Here is a 17,381-nt window from a genome sequence, read left to right as displayed (position 1 = left end):
CCACATTCAGAGAAAACTGGAATATAAAATATGTTAAGAGAAGTGAGTAAGCAATATTTCGATCGTCAAGTGAAGAGATAATGATTTATTTGATTTACTTGTTTTTTTCTCTGGTTATCTCTTACCTTCCAAAATGGAATCTAATGTTGGGAGAAAAGAAATCAGCTTACATAAGCTGCACATTCAAATGGCCTGAACACAAGTTAATTGTGTTAAGAATGCTTCTGCATATCTTGAGAGAAAATATCTTTTAAACGGCTCTGAAATGAAAAAGGACAGGGTAAGAATACTTTGCTCTCTAGATATACTAGAGTCACTTACAAGGAAGTAGTTTTGAACATAAGAAGTGCATGATGGCAGAGAGTACTTTGGTCTCACTTTGTCATTTGACACATGTTTTCTCATGAGAGGATTTTTTCTTCCGTGTTTTTACTGCATTCTGAATACTTATGATGAATCTTACAATGAGCAGGTATTTAGAGTCTAAAAATTTCCAGACTTAATCTCTAATCCATCTCCCAAAAAGTCACTGATATGGTAAATACTCTCAGTCATGTTCACAGACAAAACAAAGGACGAATAAAAATTCTAATAATTTGGATTTGGGATGTCTGCAATTCTTTTGAGTGACTGAGAGTCACCCATCTAACTTTGAAGTGTCTCTATTATTTTAGCAAGACAGAACCTTTCATCTACTTACTGCAAATGTCACAGCATGGAAGGGTAAGGAGAGATTTTTCTGGTGTCAGGAAAAAAGCACTAAAGGGAATGTATAACCATCAACAACAATAAAGATGCTCTGAAAGAGAACTGGGTACCATAAGATTTATCAATCAGATTCTCACAGTAAAAAGATAGTCTGCTCTCATTAGGTACTTGGAGAAAGTTTAGAGAAGGGGCCTCTTACACACTGTGCACACAGGGAATTTAGAAAACACAGGGACATTGATAGTATCGATAAGAAAATTGAGTCCCACCTGCAGGTGTGAACAAAGACTGGAATGCAGAAGAGTTGGGTAGACAGGTCACCAAGGGAGGAGCTGTGACCTTTGGCGTAGGGTTGCAGTTAGTCAGAGATGGCCCTGCAGAGATAGCGGTGGGGGAATGGACACCCCAGCCTTGCTTTTCTACTTCCACAGGGCCTCTGACTTGGACTTCCCATTGGCCAGCCAGGCAGAAGTCAGAGAGCAAGAGATCCCACCGATGTAGTGCAAATAGATCAGCCTCAGGGGGCAAAGAGCTAGGGTGAACTGTGATTCTGCACAGGCAAATGAAAACTATGTGGCCAAGATGGGATTTTTCAGATACAATTGGAGACATTTTAAGTTAGGATGGTCCCTAAAAAAGAAAAGAGAGAAACACAATAAGAGAATCCTGTGACACTCAGATCTCCATGAACCACAGAACAATCTTTCCAGAGAAACCCGATACCTCCCTAACATAGTATTTGTGGCCATGTGGTGCAACGACACATGTGACCAGTGTTTCAGACACTTAACATGTGCAGAATTTCTGATTTGAATTTTCCTGAGTCTTTGAACTCTATATGCCATTGCCTGATTATGCCAACTTTCTGTGAAGAGGGACAGGTGGGAAGGGGAGGCGGTGGGGACTGAGAGCTGGGAAGAGGCTTCATTCTGGTTAGTTCTCGCTGCATAACAAACCATTCTGAAGCTCAGTGGTTAAAAACAAAACCATCATTTATTTGTTCTCATAAAGCTGCAATTTGGGCAGGACTCAGTGGGAATGGATCATCTTTGCTTTCTGCAACTTCGTCTGAGATGGCGGGGCAGCCAGAGGCCCTGCTTCTGTGTTGCCTCACTTGCATGGCAGGCAAGTTGGTCTGAGTCACAAATGAAAGGTGAGCTGGGAAGTGGGCCAGTGACTTCAGGCCCTCTGCATGGGGGCCTCTGAAGAGACAGCCTGGGCTTTCTCACAACATGACAGTCAACTTCCAAGGGCAAGAACCCCAACAGGGCAAGGAAGCATTGCCCATATGTAACCTTAGAGTCACAAGGTGCTGCTTCAACCATCTGCTATTAATTGAAACGGTCCCAGATCTGCCCAGTTCCAAGGTAGAGGACACAGGCCCCACAACTCAGTGATAGGAGTAACAAGGTCAGGTTATAGGAAGAATAAGTAGAAGCTACTGTCACAGCTGTCTATGGAAACTACAATCTACCACTATCGCAAATCATCGTAAATTCAGATGAAAAAATGAAATGGTCTTTACTACCAAAACATCTGCCATATTTTTGAAAGCACGCTCATAATCCCATTTGAACCATCTCTAAATAATCCCTTCTCAGCTTCTTCCCTGATATTTTTTATTTGTTCAGCATACTTCATCTTTAGCAATTTTATTTTTTCCTCCCGTTCTTCCGGTGATTTATCTGCATATTCCTTTTCTACTAGTTTCATTTCATTATTAAATTGATCGGTGTAGATCTTCTTCAGGTCTTCTTCCCGTTGCTTCAGCCTCTTCTCTGTGTCCTCATAAATGGCATTGGTAAAGTAAGTCCCTCCGTTGCTCTGCACCATCTCCTCTATCAGCTCCACTAGCTCCTGCACCTGAGCTTCCTTCTCCGCCTCTGAGGCTCTGTTGTTGAAGGCACAGTAGCGGTTCCCACACTCGCTGATGATGTTTCTTAGCTTCACATCTGAATCTGCCAAGAAGTCACTCAGGCTCTTCTCCTCTAAGTGATCTTTGCGAGTTAGCAACACGATCATGTGCTTCAAGGCTGGCTTCCCAAAGACAGTCTTGATCAATGTCACGGTCTTCTGCTCTTCCTCCGTGTAGCGGCCCACTGGGAGCACCAAGACGATGGCGTGAGGCCCAGGACAGGAGTAGAGGACACACTGGCTGAATTCCCCGCGTGTAGTATACAGGGTCTCCTTGTTGTCAAAGAGCCCTGGGGTGTCACCAACAACAAGTTTCCTCCCCTTCCATTCCTTGGATGCTTTTTGACACCTGGAGAAAACAGCACGGGGAGCAACTCTAGACTCAAAGACTCTACTCCCCAGGATGGTGTTGGCCGTTGCGCTCTTCCCACTTCCAGTTTTCCCCACCAAAACAATCCTCAGAGTGTTGTCCTGAGGGTCTTCCATGTCACTACCAGTGGCTGTGGGGTGTAAAAAAGAGAAGGAGAAGGAAAAGAGTCAACGAAGGTAAGTGGAAAGCATCACCTCGCTCTTATGACCTATGTGTTCCTCCCTGAAATCCTGCAGTAGTCTACTATTCATGTTGGTCCCATAAAGACAGAAAGATGAGACAATTCAATCACCATGGAAAAACAAAGTAGTTAAAGAGTTCCCCTACAAAAGAGTACCAGGTCCAGATGGTTTCATGGGGATCTCACTTAACCTTTCTTAAACTATTCCTGATGACTTAAAACAGAAGGAAACCTTTCCAATTCTTTCTATGACACAAGTGTGATATTGATCCCAAAGGTTAAGAAAGATTTCACCAGTAAATAAAACTACAGACATGTCTCATTTGCGAATACTAATACAAAAATCCCAAATAAATTGTCAGACACTAAAATGTAATACCCCACAATTAAATGTGATTTATTTCAGAAATAGTAGGGTGGTTCAATATGAGAAAATGGATTGTTACAACACATCCCCTTTAGTAGATTTAAGAAGAAAAATACCTTGATGCAAAACAGACATTACCCCAAATTCAACACTGTTTTAATAGATACTTCTTGAATGTGATTTTATAGAAATATAAATTTTAAAAAATTTGTCTCCATTTTTTTTCTCTGCAGCTAAAATAGTTGACTGTAAACTTAATTTGGAAGAATGAAGAAAGGAAATTAGCCTGTAGAGTCAACAAAGAGAAGAACGATGAAGGAGGGCCAGCTCTACCAGATAGCAAAATATTTTAGCCCCTATAATTAAGGCAGTATGAAGTGTGTGTGATCAGAGACAGATCAGAAAACAAAAACGGACAATTCAGAAATAGACCAAATTGGTCTACTATATTCATGAGTATCCAGTGCAATTGTATCATGTTACATTTATCATCCATAAGGCAGCATCTCACAGCAATGGGGAGAAAGATGGACTAATAACCAGCATTGGGATAACTACAAAACCACACAGAAAAAGACAAAACTGCACCCACATCTTCATGCCATTCACATGCTAAATACGTTAGAAATATAAACACTAAAAATAAATCCACATAAATACTAGAAGAAACTCAGACAAATCCTTTGTAACCTAGGGGCAGGGCAACCCTTTCTAAGATTTGAAAGATTGTAAGGAAAAGGATTCATACATCTGACTAGGTAAAGATCTAAAAGACAATGGGAGACAAGGAACACGACAGACTATTAAATACGAATGTCAGACTATATCAAAGAGGGTTAATTCTCTTCTTATACAAAGAATACCTAAAAGTAGAGAGACAAATATCCAACAGCTTGATAGAAAATGGAGCAAGAGATATGAATAAACAGTTCAAAGAAAAAAAGAAATGTCAATGCTCCTCAACTATGTAAAAATATATGAACAATCACTTAATGTAGAGAAAAATACATCCAGCATAGAAAAAGAAAAAAACTAAATATAACAATTAAAATTACACTGAGATACTACTTCTCCACTTATGGATTTGGCAAAAATTGAAAAATTTGCTGCTATAATTATCAGTAAAAGTTTAGAGGAAACAAGTTCCCATCTCCGTGGATAATGAGAATAGAAAAACAGTCTAAAACCTTCAGAGGATAAATTAGCAATATCATATAAATTACATATGCATTTATTCTTGGATTGTGAGTCCCAGTTTTAGGATTTATGCCTGTAGTGGTCAAGGGCAGGTCACCCCTAAACATGCAATTTTGGCATACTGACTATTTCATATAAACGTACCTTAAGATACAGCCTGTGTGGGAAGATTACTAAGACCCTCTTCTGTCCCTCTGCAAGCAGGAAACAAATCTCCCATGTAAAAGGTCCCCTTCCTGTCCCAGGAGGTAAAGAGACACTCTCATGACAAGGGATGGGAGATTTAGGGCCAAGAAGACTGTATAAACAGCCCACTACTTTCTACTAATTTACTACCCCAGCCCAAAGTCTCTTCAGAATTCCTCCCTAACAGATGCTCCCAAAGTTAAGTTTTCCTTGTTTTGTCAATCCCTCACAGATGCATCGTCTCTTTGCCTAAAAAGTATAAAAACTGCCTGCCTTGGTCATTTCTCTTGGTTTTAGTTTCATTACTGAGCATCTGTGCACACTGCTTTTTTTTCTCTTGTTAATCTGCCTCAAGTGAATGTAATTCTTAGTGCAGCTGGAAGACCTTGAAGGGTAGAGGAAGAAGTTCCCCTTCCTTATATCCCAGAGCTACACTGACAAAAACACAGAAAAAGATAAGGCATACGTTTATTCTCTGCGTCACTATTTGTAATACTTAAAGACCAAAACTCTACCAAATGCCCACTAGTATGGGTCTGATTGAATAAACCAAGGTACATACACACAGCGATGTATTATCCAACTGTAGAAAGGAATAAGAAATACCTCTCTAGGCCGGGATGGAGAGATCTCCAGGATATTTCATAAAGCAAAAAAAAAAAAAAAAAAGGCAAAGTGAAGAAAATAATATTTAGTTTACTGTCTTTTCTCTAGTGGGGAGGAACATGAACTGTAGGTACAAAGTACAACATATATTTCATGCACATGAAAAAGCAATGGCAGATCATCTGAACTGTCACCAAAGAAGTTACTGACAGAGGGATGGGAAGAATAAGGCGGGGGACAGGGTAGAAGCTGGAAACTACTTTGAATATACTTCGATTTCATAGATTTGTCTTGAAAGTATGTACTTCCTTCTTTTTGAGAGTTCGAATTACAGCTCTTTTCTTTTATGAAAGACCTACATGTGTACGTGCTGTTGCTGGCTGACATAAATTCAAAGAGGATTTTTCATTTGTACAAAAAATAAAGCTGAACACGAATACAGCGTTCCGCATTTGTTTCACAGCCAGTTGAGCTAATAGAGAGGCCGAGTGGGCCCTTGTCCACACCAGCTGCCAATCACCTTCCCCGGGAACCTCACACAGGGGTTCACCATCCAGCCACCAGAGCTGTGAGCCAGATGAGCACGTGGGCTTTCTCTCAATTGAATGTGTGCATCTGTTAACAAGTTGTGTCTAAAAGTATCAGAAACACATAAGGGAGGTTATTTGGGGGAGATCTGGGAATGCGCACCCTTTTTCCATGTACATTCATGGTAATTGCTTCTCTCCTTTATGTCATTTTGTTTCATAAAAGATTTCATAGGAACGTTCTGCTTGCAGATAGTGAGGAACATCTGGAAATAGCTTACATAATTATAAACAAAAACTATATTTTAAGATAACTAGTAAAAATCAAAAGCAAATGAAATACATAGTATTTGGTGTAATAGACAAACCACACAAAGAATTGGTCCAAGAAACTTGAAAATGCAGTTGCTTCATTGGCTATTGTCCTAATAGGATATAGTGTAAGGCCAAATAGGGGAAAAAACATCAAGAAAATCTTAAATTGCTTTCAGGAATCTTGTCCTATTCTTAGCTTTTTGTGCACATGTGTAGTTTTGAAGCCCAAGGACAAGCCTAGTGGCAATGAACACCCTTAGTGCCCATACTGTGCCCTTCAAATGCCATTTCCCACCAAAAACATTAGGACTCTTAGGAGAAGGTACCGATTCCATTTCTGGGCCAAGAAATGTTCAAGTGGATCCTAGACTATCCTAGTCACACTAAAAAGTGGGGATGCTATCAAAAGCTACTCAGACCGTGGGATGCCTAGCTAGCTCTGTCAATACAGCATGCATCTCTTGATCCCACGTTCATGAGTTCTAGCCCCACATTGGGTGCAGAGATTACTTTCAAAAAAAATATTTGGGTCTTACCGAAATGACTACAGAACCAACGTGAAGAGGCTGACTGGACAGAGATGAGGGAATTTGAGTATCAATGAGAATGATAATTTCAATGGATTAAAATTCATCAAATATGTTGAAGTTCATGAATTCATAACAATACCATCATCATAAAAGAAGTGAAGTGTTCTCTTTAGGGTATGCTAGGAATGATGTCATCAGTCTGAACACGGACAAAAATGAATCAAGCATTCCTTTTGTCTTATTAACTACACCTTATGGAAATGAAAGTATGATTCAGGGGAAGTTTCTTTTATAGGATTATGCCATTCATTCAATGAAGAAAGATTGTTAGAATCACAATATTATAATTTGCGACCGTTAATGAAACAAAGTTAGTCTAGGCTATCATTACTGTCTGCTACATTACAGAAAGAGACAGAATAAAATATAAGGTGCCTTCTGATGGAAGTTTACAACTGCACCTATGAAATATTGCCACCCAACTAACCAGGCAAGCCTTAATCTGATCAAGCCTCTCCTTAAATTTAAATTTATACAAAATAATGATACTAGAAGAACATGTCATATGACATCTTGCGGATTTAATGAGTAAAATGTACACTGTCCAATTCTCTTGGGACAAAGGACCAACCGTTTCTTAAACAGAAACATTTTACAAAAAGAAACAGGAAGGTGAAAACTTATTTATCAAATTAAACTTAAGAGATATGAAAGAATTGCAATTTATGAACCGTATTTGGAGCTGATTTCAATTTTATTTAAAAAAATTTTTTAGGGGCGCCTGGGTGGCGCGGTCGGTTAAGCGTCCTGACTTCAGCCAGGTCACGATCTTGCGGTCCGTGAGTTCGAGCCCCGCGTCAGGCTCTGGGCTGATGGCTCAGAGCCTGGAGCCTGTTTCCGATTCGGTGTCTCCCTCTCTCTCTGCCCCTCCCCCGTTCATGCTCTGTCCCTCTCTGTCCCAAAAAAATAAATAAATGTTGAAAAAAAAAACTTTTTTAATGTTTATTTATTTTTCAGAGAGACAGAGACAGAATGCGAGTGGGTTAGGGGCAGAGAGAGAGGGAGACCCAGAAGCAGGCTCCAGGCTCTGAGCTGTCAGCACAGAGACCGACGCGGGGCTCGAACTCACAAGCTGTGAGATCATGACCTGAGCCGAAGTCGGACACTCAACCGACTGAGCCACCCAGGCGCCCCTGATTTCAATTTTAAAATCTATGAGACAATCTGAGGATAGGAATACACCTGGTAATTGTTTAAAAATTCTAATTGCTTTTTGAAGTCTGCTCATGGTATATTTTAATGACCTTTATCTTCCAGACATACATATGTAAATATTTACTGATAGTGTGATAAAATTTTTAGTATTCTAAATATTTAGTAATTTTTAGTATTCTAATGTTTGAAGTGTATTAATTAATTAATTAATTTAATCTCTACACCCAGCATGGGGCTCGAACTCACAACCCTGAGATCAAGAGTCCCATGCTCTTCCCACTGAGCCAGATAGGTGCCCCCACTCTAATTTTTTAAATGAGGAAATAGATATGGCTCAGAAATGCTGAGAAAGTTGCCCAAGGTCACTGCGCTAATGGGCTTTGGGCAGAGAAGGGATCCAATGCAAAGTATGTCTGACCCTACACTCATGCATAACCCTTGCATGCTCTGGTCTCTTCTTGGTTCCTTCTCAGGTCCTTGATTCTACATTTCTGTTTACATTGGATCAGAAATAGATCATGGGAGGCCAGGGGAGGTAGTTCACTCTCTGACCAAAACATGAACTGGTAGCAACCCTGGAATTAGGGAAGGCAACCAAAGGGCTTCATGCACATTTGTTTTCTATAGAATAGCTCATTCTATCCCCATGGCATCCCTTCCTTACCTCCTCTGTTACACTGTCGATCACACCATTTCTCTCTTACATGTAGGGAAGGACACCGCCAGCTGAATTCTAGACTTCCTGTGCCATTTGTGACCTGGGTATCCCGGGGAATTTCATAAAACCACACGCACACTGCCTAGGATTCAGATTTTCTTTCAGGAAAAAGAGGGTTTGGGCCATAGTGGTCTTTAAATTGCCTTCCAGCTCTAAAGACCTGCCTTGGGGACATTAGTTTCCCACTAAGGGAAATAGATGGGGTGTCAGGCAGCACTCACTCTGTCATGACAACAACTGACGGAAGGTATGCTGTTCAGCAAGTTTGTCCTGATAAATAGGAGACATGTGGACATGGGCCACTCAATCTCCTTAGTCCCACCCCACCTTCTACCGAGACCCCTGTGGCAGCATCCTCATTGCTGGGCTGCTGGCACAGTACCTGGTCCCTTCTAGGACCAGAACCCACACCCATGCACACCCCTGTGTCCTGCTGCCCCTCACGGTTCCATTGTTCTGAGGCCAGGCTCACCTTCTTTCGAATGAGCTGATGAGTTCCCGAGTGTTCTCCAAAGAAGCTGTTTGAGCTGGTCCTTTTGTTTAACTGAAAGGAAAAAGTGTTTGCACCCTTTAAACCTCTGAGGCAGGAAGCTCAGATTGGGTGCAGCTAGTGAAGGAACTATTCGTCTTTAAAGAGACAGAAATATTACCCTATAATTTGGGGAATGCTTTAGTTTTACCAAGGTGTAAGCTTTTTCTCCATGTGCCTGCTATCACACAAAATTCCCAAAGCTGTATTTGTTGTTTGGGGTTATAGCGGTGGATCCCAAAGGCCCTTATTAAGTGACCCAAATCATGCACACAGAGGTGAGCGTGCTCTCTGATCATCTTCTCTGGATGGAGTGGGAGATGCTGGGTTGATTCTGGGTGAAAGAAACTCAGATATGTGGCTAGATGTGTCCAAATTTAGACCCTGGGATACTTCCCAGTGATTGCATCATATGGGCTTTCATGATGGCCTTTCATGAAGCTCTCAAGTTACTCATTAAAAATTTAACAGCACTCTGGTACAAAGCCAAAATGTCTAAACCATTGAGAACCAAGAGTAAAAGAGGAAGATGTAGCCTGGAAAAAGTCAACCAATGACCACACACCTTCTCTAGTTTTATTCATATGGTTCTCACAAGCCCAAAAATATGCATGACCTGACCAGAAAAGATGGACCCGGGGAGGAGAATCATCTTTCCCCTAAACCTTCCTACCTTCCCCTACCCCAGACCCAGGCAGAGATAGACTTTTTCAGATTTAGCCAGTACACCCATTCCAACCTGCTCTGGAAACTATGAGATGAGAAGCAGATGGTCAAAGCTCTCATGGTTGACCAGCTGTTCCAATTATTTGTTGCATCACCATAAAATTATTATGGTTTTGATTATATATTTTTGTTCATTACTTTGAGACATGGGATTAGTCGATGCTGAAGCTTAAAAGTGGGTACTAAGAAGACTAAATGTGGCAGGAAGTAATGTATAATGGGGTGGCAACCAATGGAAGGAAGTAGCTACATTTTGAAATTACTGTGTTAATGAGTATATTATTGGTCAATATCATTGGACCACTTGTTGGTGTTAATGACTTGGAGGGCCGCAGGTAACTGTTTTCCAACTTGCAATAAAGACACAGACCAGGACCAGCTATGTAATTTGCAGGGTCTGGCACAAAATAAAAATGCCAGGCCCTTTGTCAAAGAGAATCAAACACACACACACACACACACACACACACACACACAAACTTACAAAAAACTTAAGAATTTCAAGATGACATCAATAGAGCGTTAAACCTTTCTGGGCACAGGGTCCTTTACATACCCATGAAGTTGGTCTTGATGAAGCTCCATACAAAGAAGTCTAGAGGGGAGCCAGAACACTATGTCCTATTCAAAATATCTCTACCACTGCCTAGTTTCATTTCAATCTATATATTCCTTGAGTGAAACGTGTCCAGCCAGAGACACCTTGGATGTTTTCCTCGTCAGCTAATTGCTTCCCCAGGTATTATCCTCAGGTATGCTGGTAAGTTCTCTAGTGGGAACGGGAAAGTAGTTGTCACAGAATCCATGGATGCCACAGGAAATCAGATGTGGGTCTCAAATGGTAACAGCCTTGCGATCATTGGTTAAAGAGGAGCATGTGGCTCTTATCAGTCCCATGCTGAGCCCTAAGTTACGAGTGATCTCCTTCTAGAAGATATTTGATAGAGCCAGTCTTGCCCCATATCTGTATTGCTCACTTAGCCATGCTCCTCATCATTGACGGCTTCCTTCCACTTCCTTTTTTTATGTTTTCCTTTTATTATTTCAATCTCACACACACAAAGCAATGTGGATATAATGAATTTTCAAAAAGTTGTGGGGTCATTAAAAGACATTCTTTAAATTCTACAGGAGTCTTCTTTTGGGAATCAGGGAGTTTTCTGCTGCTTAGATCTAGATGGCCTCAAAGCTCAACTTATTAAAACATTGCAGAGATAATAACAGGAGATGAAAAAGAATGGTTCCCTACATTGTCCTGGTTCTTCTACATATCATCTCTATAACCTGGTGAGTCAGTTTTCTATTGTTGCTATAACAAGCTACCAAAACTTTAGTAGCCTAAAACAATATAAAATTAATCTCCAACAATACTGGAAGACAAGGATATGAAATTAGTCTTATGGAGATAAAATCAAGATCTCTGAAGAGCTGGTTCTTTCTGGAGGCTCTAGGAGACAATCCATTCCTTGCCTCTTTCATCTTCCAGAAGCTGCCTGCTCTCCTGGGCTTGTAGCCACATCACACCAATCTCTGCTGCCTTCATCACAATGCCTTCGTACCTCCTCCTTAGAAGGACATTTCTGATTACATCTTGGGCCCACTCAGATAATTCAGAATTATCTCATCTCAAAATCATTAACTTAATAACATCTGCAAAATCCTTATGGAATAAGGTAACATTCACAGGCTCTGGGGATTAGGGTGTGGACATCTTTCTGGGGCCACCATTCATCCTGACACATTTGGGTAAGTTAACCTCTCTGCAACTCACTTTCCTAATCATTAAAATGGAGTACTTACTTCAGAAGGTCACTGTGCAATCAGACAAAGTCGTACACATGAAGTAGTTTTCAAACCATAGTGATCAACAGGTAGTAGTTAGTAGTAATAATACAACCCTCAATGCTAGTCTCATAGATTACCATCCTGAGGCTCATCTACACATCATAGATGCTGTCTTAGTCAGCGTGGACCGCCATAATACCACAGCCTGGGAGCAGGAACAACAGGAATTAATCTCTCACAGTTCTGGAGACTGGGCAGCCCAAGCCCAATGTGCAGGCCAACTTGTTTCCCTGGGGAGGGCTCACTTCCTGATTTGCAGATGACATAGTCTCACTGTGTCCATACATGCTGGAGCGAAGAAGCAACTCTCTGCTATCTCTTCTTACAAGGGCACTAATCCCGTCAAGAGGGCCCCAGATTCAAGAACTCATGGAAACCCACTTACCTTATCCCCAAATACCATCATGTTGGGGGTTAGGGATTCTGGAGCCTTCTGTCTTGGTACCAAAAAAAAAACTAGTCACTTCTACTTTGTAACAATATCCTTTAAGTGAATTGTTGGATATCACTCAGGGTTTCCTGGTTTCTCCCCACTCACTCCACCCCCAAAGGGCACTGCATGAAAAGGAAGACTCAGCACCTCCAACCTGTCTACCAGGATAAGGGATCTGGATTATCTATACCCCTTCACTCACATGGCTTTAATGAAATTGTCTTCTGGCTCCACGGATGTGCAAGAGCTGCCTCTTGCAGGCTAATGGCAGCCATGTCACAAAAGAGATATAGGTGTTAGGTGTGACAGTGCACTTGGGGCTGAATCCCTCAAAGGAAACATTGACCAAACCCTCATGAAATAAGGACCATGCCCCCCAAAGAGCCTTTTACTGTCTTCCACGATGTTATATTCAGTTATGAACCACAACCATTCAGTCCTGATCTCAAACAGGTCTCTGCTTGCTCCTAAGACTTCTCCGAAGATCTGCCAAATTTGACCACTCAGAATTTGTGTCTTCACCAGAGGGTCACAGTCTTGGAACCTCAGGGGAAAAACTATAGGACATGCTCTGAACTACTGTTACCTCAAAGAGACTCTTCAGAGCAGGTTTGCAAGATGGCAGCACTGACTCAATGCTCAGACTCTGCCAGTGAGCAAAGACAGGACTACTGCGACTCTCAGTCTGGAAGCATATGTACCTCATGAAATCAGACGACTGACTCAAGATCCAGCAGAGTGAGAAGTAATGACATAGGACTGAGTGAACGGATTCAAGATGTGCCATTGTGGTTATTTTTTTGGAATATTGATGGCATTCTGTTTGATGTTCTACTTGTATTGCTATTTGTGGAAACCTTATTTCTTTCTCCTTAAACGAATTAGTAGACTGTGTATTTGTAAACCCACAACAACCATTTTTAAACATTACCTCATCTTCACCTACCCTCAAAATTGAGAAACAAATGCTTCTACTGAGTTTCATTCACTTTCATGATGATAGAACCATTTGCATAGGTTTAATAAAAATCTGTCCTCCTGTTTCCAAAGATACCATTGAAAAAAATTGATTCTGCAGGAAGGCCATATGTACAGTGTGATATCTGAGAGTGACTGTTGTTTAATCAAAGACCATCAGACCACTGCTAAGGAGCAATTGTTTGTGTTACATGTGGAGGTAATGTCTCCAAAACCTTAGTAAGAAAACTAATATGATGTCTGGCTTCCAGGATCCCAATCACTGGGAGTAAGGAAGCCCAGGTAGTCCAGAAACCCAGGCAAATTTTGGAGACCTCAGGAAGAGGGAAAATCCCTGAGATTTATGGGTACAGCATGCAAAGTTTACTGGAGAAAGTGTTTGGGCCTTGGTTTCCTACTCCTAGGATAGAAGAATGGCAGGGGCTTTGAAAAGTCTGATTCAAAATTCATTTTGAAAATTTCCAAAGGAAGTTTATCCTTTGGAATTGATAGTTGCTTAATATGATTAGGCTCTAGATTTCCCGAGCAAACTCAAGGAGGCTTTTCTGGTTAATTAAGATTCTTGCTGCATCTGTATAAATAATCAGGCCATGCATAGTAAAAAGAATCTTCTAGGATCAGCAATACTTGTTGGAGACTGTTTATGATCACAAAGTAGAGAACGCTATGAAAATGATCCAAAACTTAGAAATAGGCAAGAGAGATTACAGGAGTGTTCCATTGTTCTGTGTGGTGCTGTGCTTGATGATCAGCTGTGATATTTTACAACACTTAAGGACAGAGAGAATTTTTGCACATCTCTGCCTTGGAGATACTCAGCGAATTTTCTGTCTGGTGGAATATAGAACTCAAAAATTACATTTTAGTACTCTCTTGAATATATCAACCCTTGATTTCAAATGAACATTGTGTTTCTGTTTGTTTGTGTTTTTTGTTTTATTCTTTGCTTATTTGTTTGTTTTTAACTAGGTTTCACACCCAGCTTGGAGCCCAAACTTAAGACCAGAGCTGAGATCAAGAGTCAGATGCTTAAATGATTCAGCCACTCAAAGGAACTTTGAACCAATTATAGAATCATACTGGTGCTCTAGTTAAGCCAGGAGTTGAGCAAAATCTTTGATGGGTTTACACTTGCCCAGGAGTCATGAGTTTGCTTTTTTTGAAAACTGCACTCAGATAAGAAAGAGAGGGTGAAATAGCATGATGCAAGCCTTGGAGGTGGAAATGACACAGGACACAGGCAGAGAACAGCTAACAATTTGGAGTGCAGGAATCATTACCAGTCTTTACTGAGGGCCTATTTTGTGCCAGGCACTGACCTCTATATCATTATCACCTTCATTCCTTACAAAAGTGTAAAACGGATATTAAGGGAAACAATGATATCTAGAAGAATCTCATTCTTGGAAGAGGAGTTGAGACTGATTATAATGACTGTCGAATACCAGGCCAAGGAATGTGGATTCTAAGCCCTAGGCAGTAGAAGATTTCCAAGAAGCAGAGACCTAAGAAAACTATCCCAATGGGCTTAACCTGGTAACTGCAACTAGGACTGGAGAGGAAGAGATCAGGGGTACTGTACCCTCACTGCACACACTGTCCCTCTCTTACCATCCATCCTAGGTTGAATTGTGTCCTTCTAAAGAAGGGCTAACCCCTGGTACCTGAGAATGTGACCTTCTTTGGAGCACGCTCTCTGTGATGTCATGTCATGAAGTTAAGGTTGAGTCCTACTCCAATGCCTGGAATCATTTCATTCACAGTGAGGGAAGTTTACACACAGATACACACAGAGAACACCATGTGACAAAAGAGGCAGAGATTGGAGTGAAGCACCTAGAAGGCAAAGAACAAAGCAGGCCTGCCAGCACCAGAAGCTAAGACGCAGCAAAGAAGCATCCTTTCCCAGAGACTACATGGAGAGTATGACCCTGGGAACGTCTCGGTTTGGCACTTGTAGCCTGTGCCAGTGAGACAGTAGCCATAACAATGAGACAGTAAGTTTCTGCTCTTTAAGCAAAAGTTTGTGGTCATTTGTTACAGCAGCCCCTGGGGGAATTAATATAGATTTTAAGGCCAAGAAGTAGGGTCCTGCTCTGGTAATTACCTAAAATGTAGGAGTCGTTTCGAAATTGAGTAATGCATGGGGGCTCGAAGAATTCTAAGGTACATGATAAAAAAAGGCCTAGATTGCCCTTAGAGGATGTCGGTGGTAGGATGAACACCAAGGTCACTTTCTGGTGAGGTTCCAGAGAGAGGTGGGGACTACGCTGCTGGACATTGGAGGGACGATGGCACTTGCTATAAAATGGCAGGCGGCAGGGAGGTGGGCTAAACTGAGGTGCGCTGCTGGGTGGAGAGTAGACCATGTAAGTGATGAACTTGAATATTTAGCTGAGGAGAATTCCGAGAACAGTGTGGAAGGTGCGGCCTGGTTTCTCCTTGCTGCTTCTAATGAAATGCGTGAGGAAGGAGAGTGGTGGCCTATCTGCCAGCCAAGGAGCACCAAGATGGCCAGCTGCCAGCAGACCCCAGGAAGAAGCAAGTAAGGTCCTCCCCTGAAGGCTTCAGAGAGCGCACGCCTCTGCTGGCATCTTGACTTTGGACTCCAGGAGCTACCACACAATCCATGTCTCAGCTGTTTCAACTGCAGTTTGGATGACCTGTCGTGCAGTGCTAGCCATCCAGCATGTCCCCTCCACCTTGCCCCTGCCTGCTTTCTTGTCCCATCCTCTGAGAAACCCAAAGGTCTCCCCTTCTGTGGCGGTGTGAGCGGACAAATCTTCTAGACTACGTTCTTCCTCATTCCCGCCACATTTTTGGCCCAAATAGACCCCGGGTCTCCCTGATGAGAGAGAGCTTGGGGCTTTCTCAGAATTTAGATTTCAGCCCTCTGAAGACTTTTCTTTTTGGAAACAAATATACAACACCAAAACAAAAACTAACAATTGTTTCTATAAAAGAGACACACACAAATTTAAGGCCTGGGAGTGTGGTTAAGGCCTCCTGAACACTTAAGGCAAACAGGCAGACTGTCAGGGTGCCATGAGCTGGGGGGTCAGAGGTAAAAGCAGGCCCCAGTCCCAGCAGCAACAATCAATCCTTCGCTTTTACAGAATACCAACACCGCACAAAAGGACTATTTTCTCTTAGTCAGCAAAAATGTCTCCTTAATATATGAAAATCAGTCAGTGGAAAAGTGTGTGGGCCTGATTCTGCCACGATCAAGATCTATGGCTTGGAGAAAACACAAACACAAACAGACCCCAAAAACCCACAATCCCCATGTGCCCCAGTATCTTTATGGATAAGAAGTCCTAGATTGTCTCAATTCAATGCGTCCTACAGTACCAGCATCATGTGAGACTATCTGGGCCTCTCCCAATGAGGACGAATCCCAAGTCTCTCCCCTGCGGCATGATTCATGAGCCTGGGCCCATGTACCCACACAACTTCTCAGGTGTTGGTTGGCTGTAGGTATAAATCTCCTGGGGGAACAGGGGCCTGTGGCCCCCAAAGGGTGACCCTGAGGAGGGCTGAGTCCCAAGACTCCTGGCTGGAGGACCCAGGTGTGAATACGAGTATGGAACTTCTTTCCCCAGGGCTTTGGCGTCCCTGGGCCATCAGAGTAATGGACACTTACAGATGGTTATGGAAATCACCTTTATTTACCAGCCAGCAGCAACAGAGTTGAACACAAGAAGCAAAGGCACAGGCATGTTTCACCCCGAGTTCTCTGCTACTCTCCACACACACAGCATCCTTCCTCACTCATCCGCCTAGACTTTCCAGTCCCACACCTCCAAACCCCACAGCCTTTGCTTGGATGGCCCCTGGATTCTTAGACATTCCTCGGTACCAGTGGTGGAAGAGTCGGTTCAGGAGAATGGGGGTCAGGGAAAGAACTCACAGGCTGCCAGGACCAGCCAACAGCCTTCAGTGATCTGCCCTCTCTGGGATTTAGAACAAAGTTGGCACGGTTTCTGCTGTTACCTTCATTTCTTTCTTTTGGTTTCAACTTGACATCTTTTATTGC

The 17,381-nt window shown here is 42.1% G+C and overlaps 1 protein-coding gene across 5 annotated transcripts in view; it reads right to left on the bottom strand.

Annotated features, from left to right (window-relative positions):
- Window positions 1–1,682: 1,682 nt before the first annotated feature.
- LOC123384084 (GTPase IMAP family member 7-like) overlaps window positions 1,683–17,381 on the bottom strand; it is a 54,271-nt gene continuing 38,572 nt past the window's right edge. For 3 of the 5 annotated variants that reach the window (XM_045053008.1, XM_045053010.1, XM_045053011.1), the window contains one exon: window positions 1,683–3,122. In XM_045053008.1, the coding sequence (XP_044908943.1) occupies window positions 2,233–3,122 (890 nt within the window). In that variant the 3' untranslated portion in view covers window positions 1,683–2,232. Of the gene's footprint in view, window positions 3,123–8,780; window positions 8,801–9,306; window positions 9,328–17,381 lie in introns of those variants that run through there. The other 2 variants (XM_045053013.1, XM_045053012.1) reach the window with 2 other exon arrangements.

This window comes from Felis catus, chromosome A2, assembly GCF_018350175.1.
Source record: "Felis catus isolate Fca126 chromosome A2, F.catus_Fca126_mat1.0, whole genome shotgun sequence".
In the NCBI taxonomy this organism is placed as follows: Eukaryota; Metazoa; Chordata; class Mammalia; order Carnivora; family Felidae; genus Felis; species Felis catus.
The sequence above is the reverse complement of the archived record's forward strand: the minus strand, read 5'-3'. Positions and strand labels throughout refer to the sequence as shown.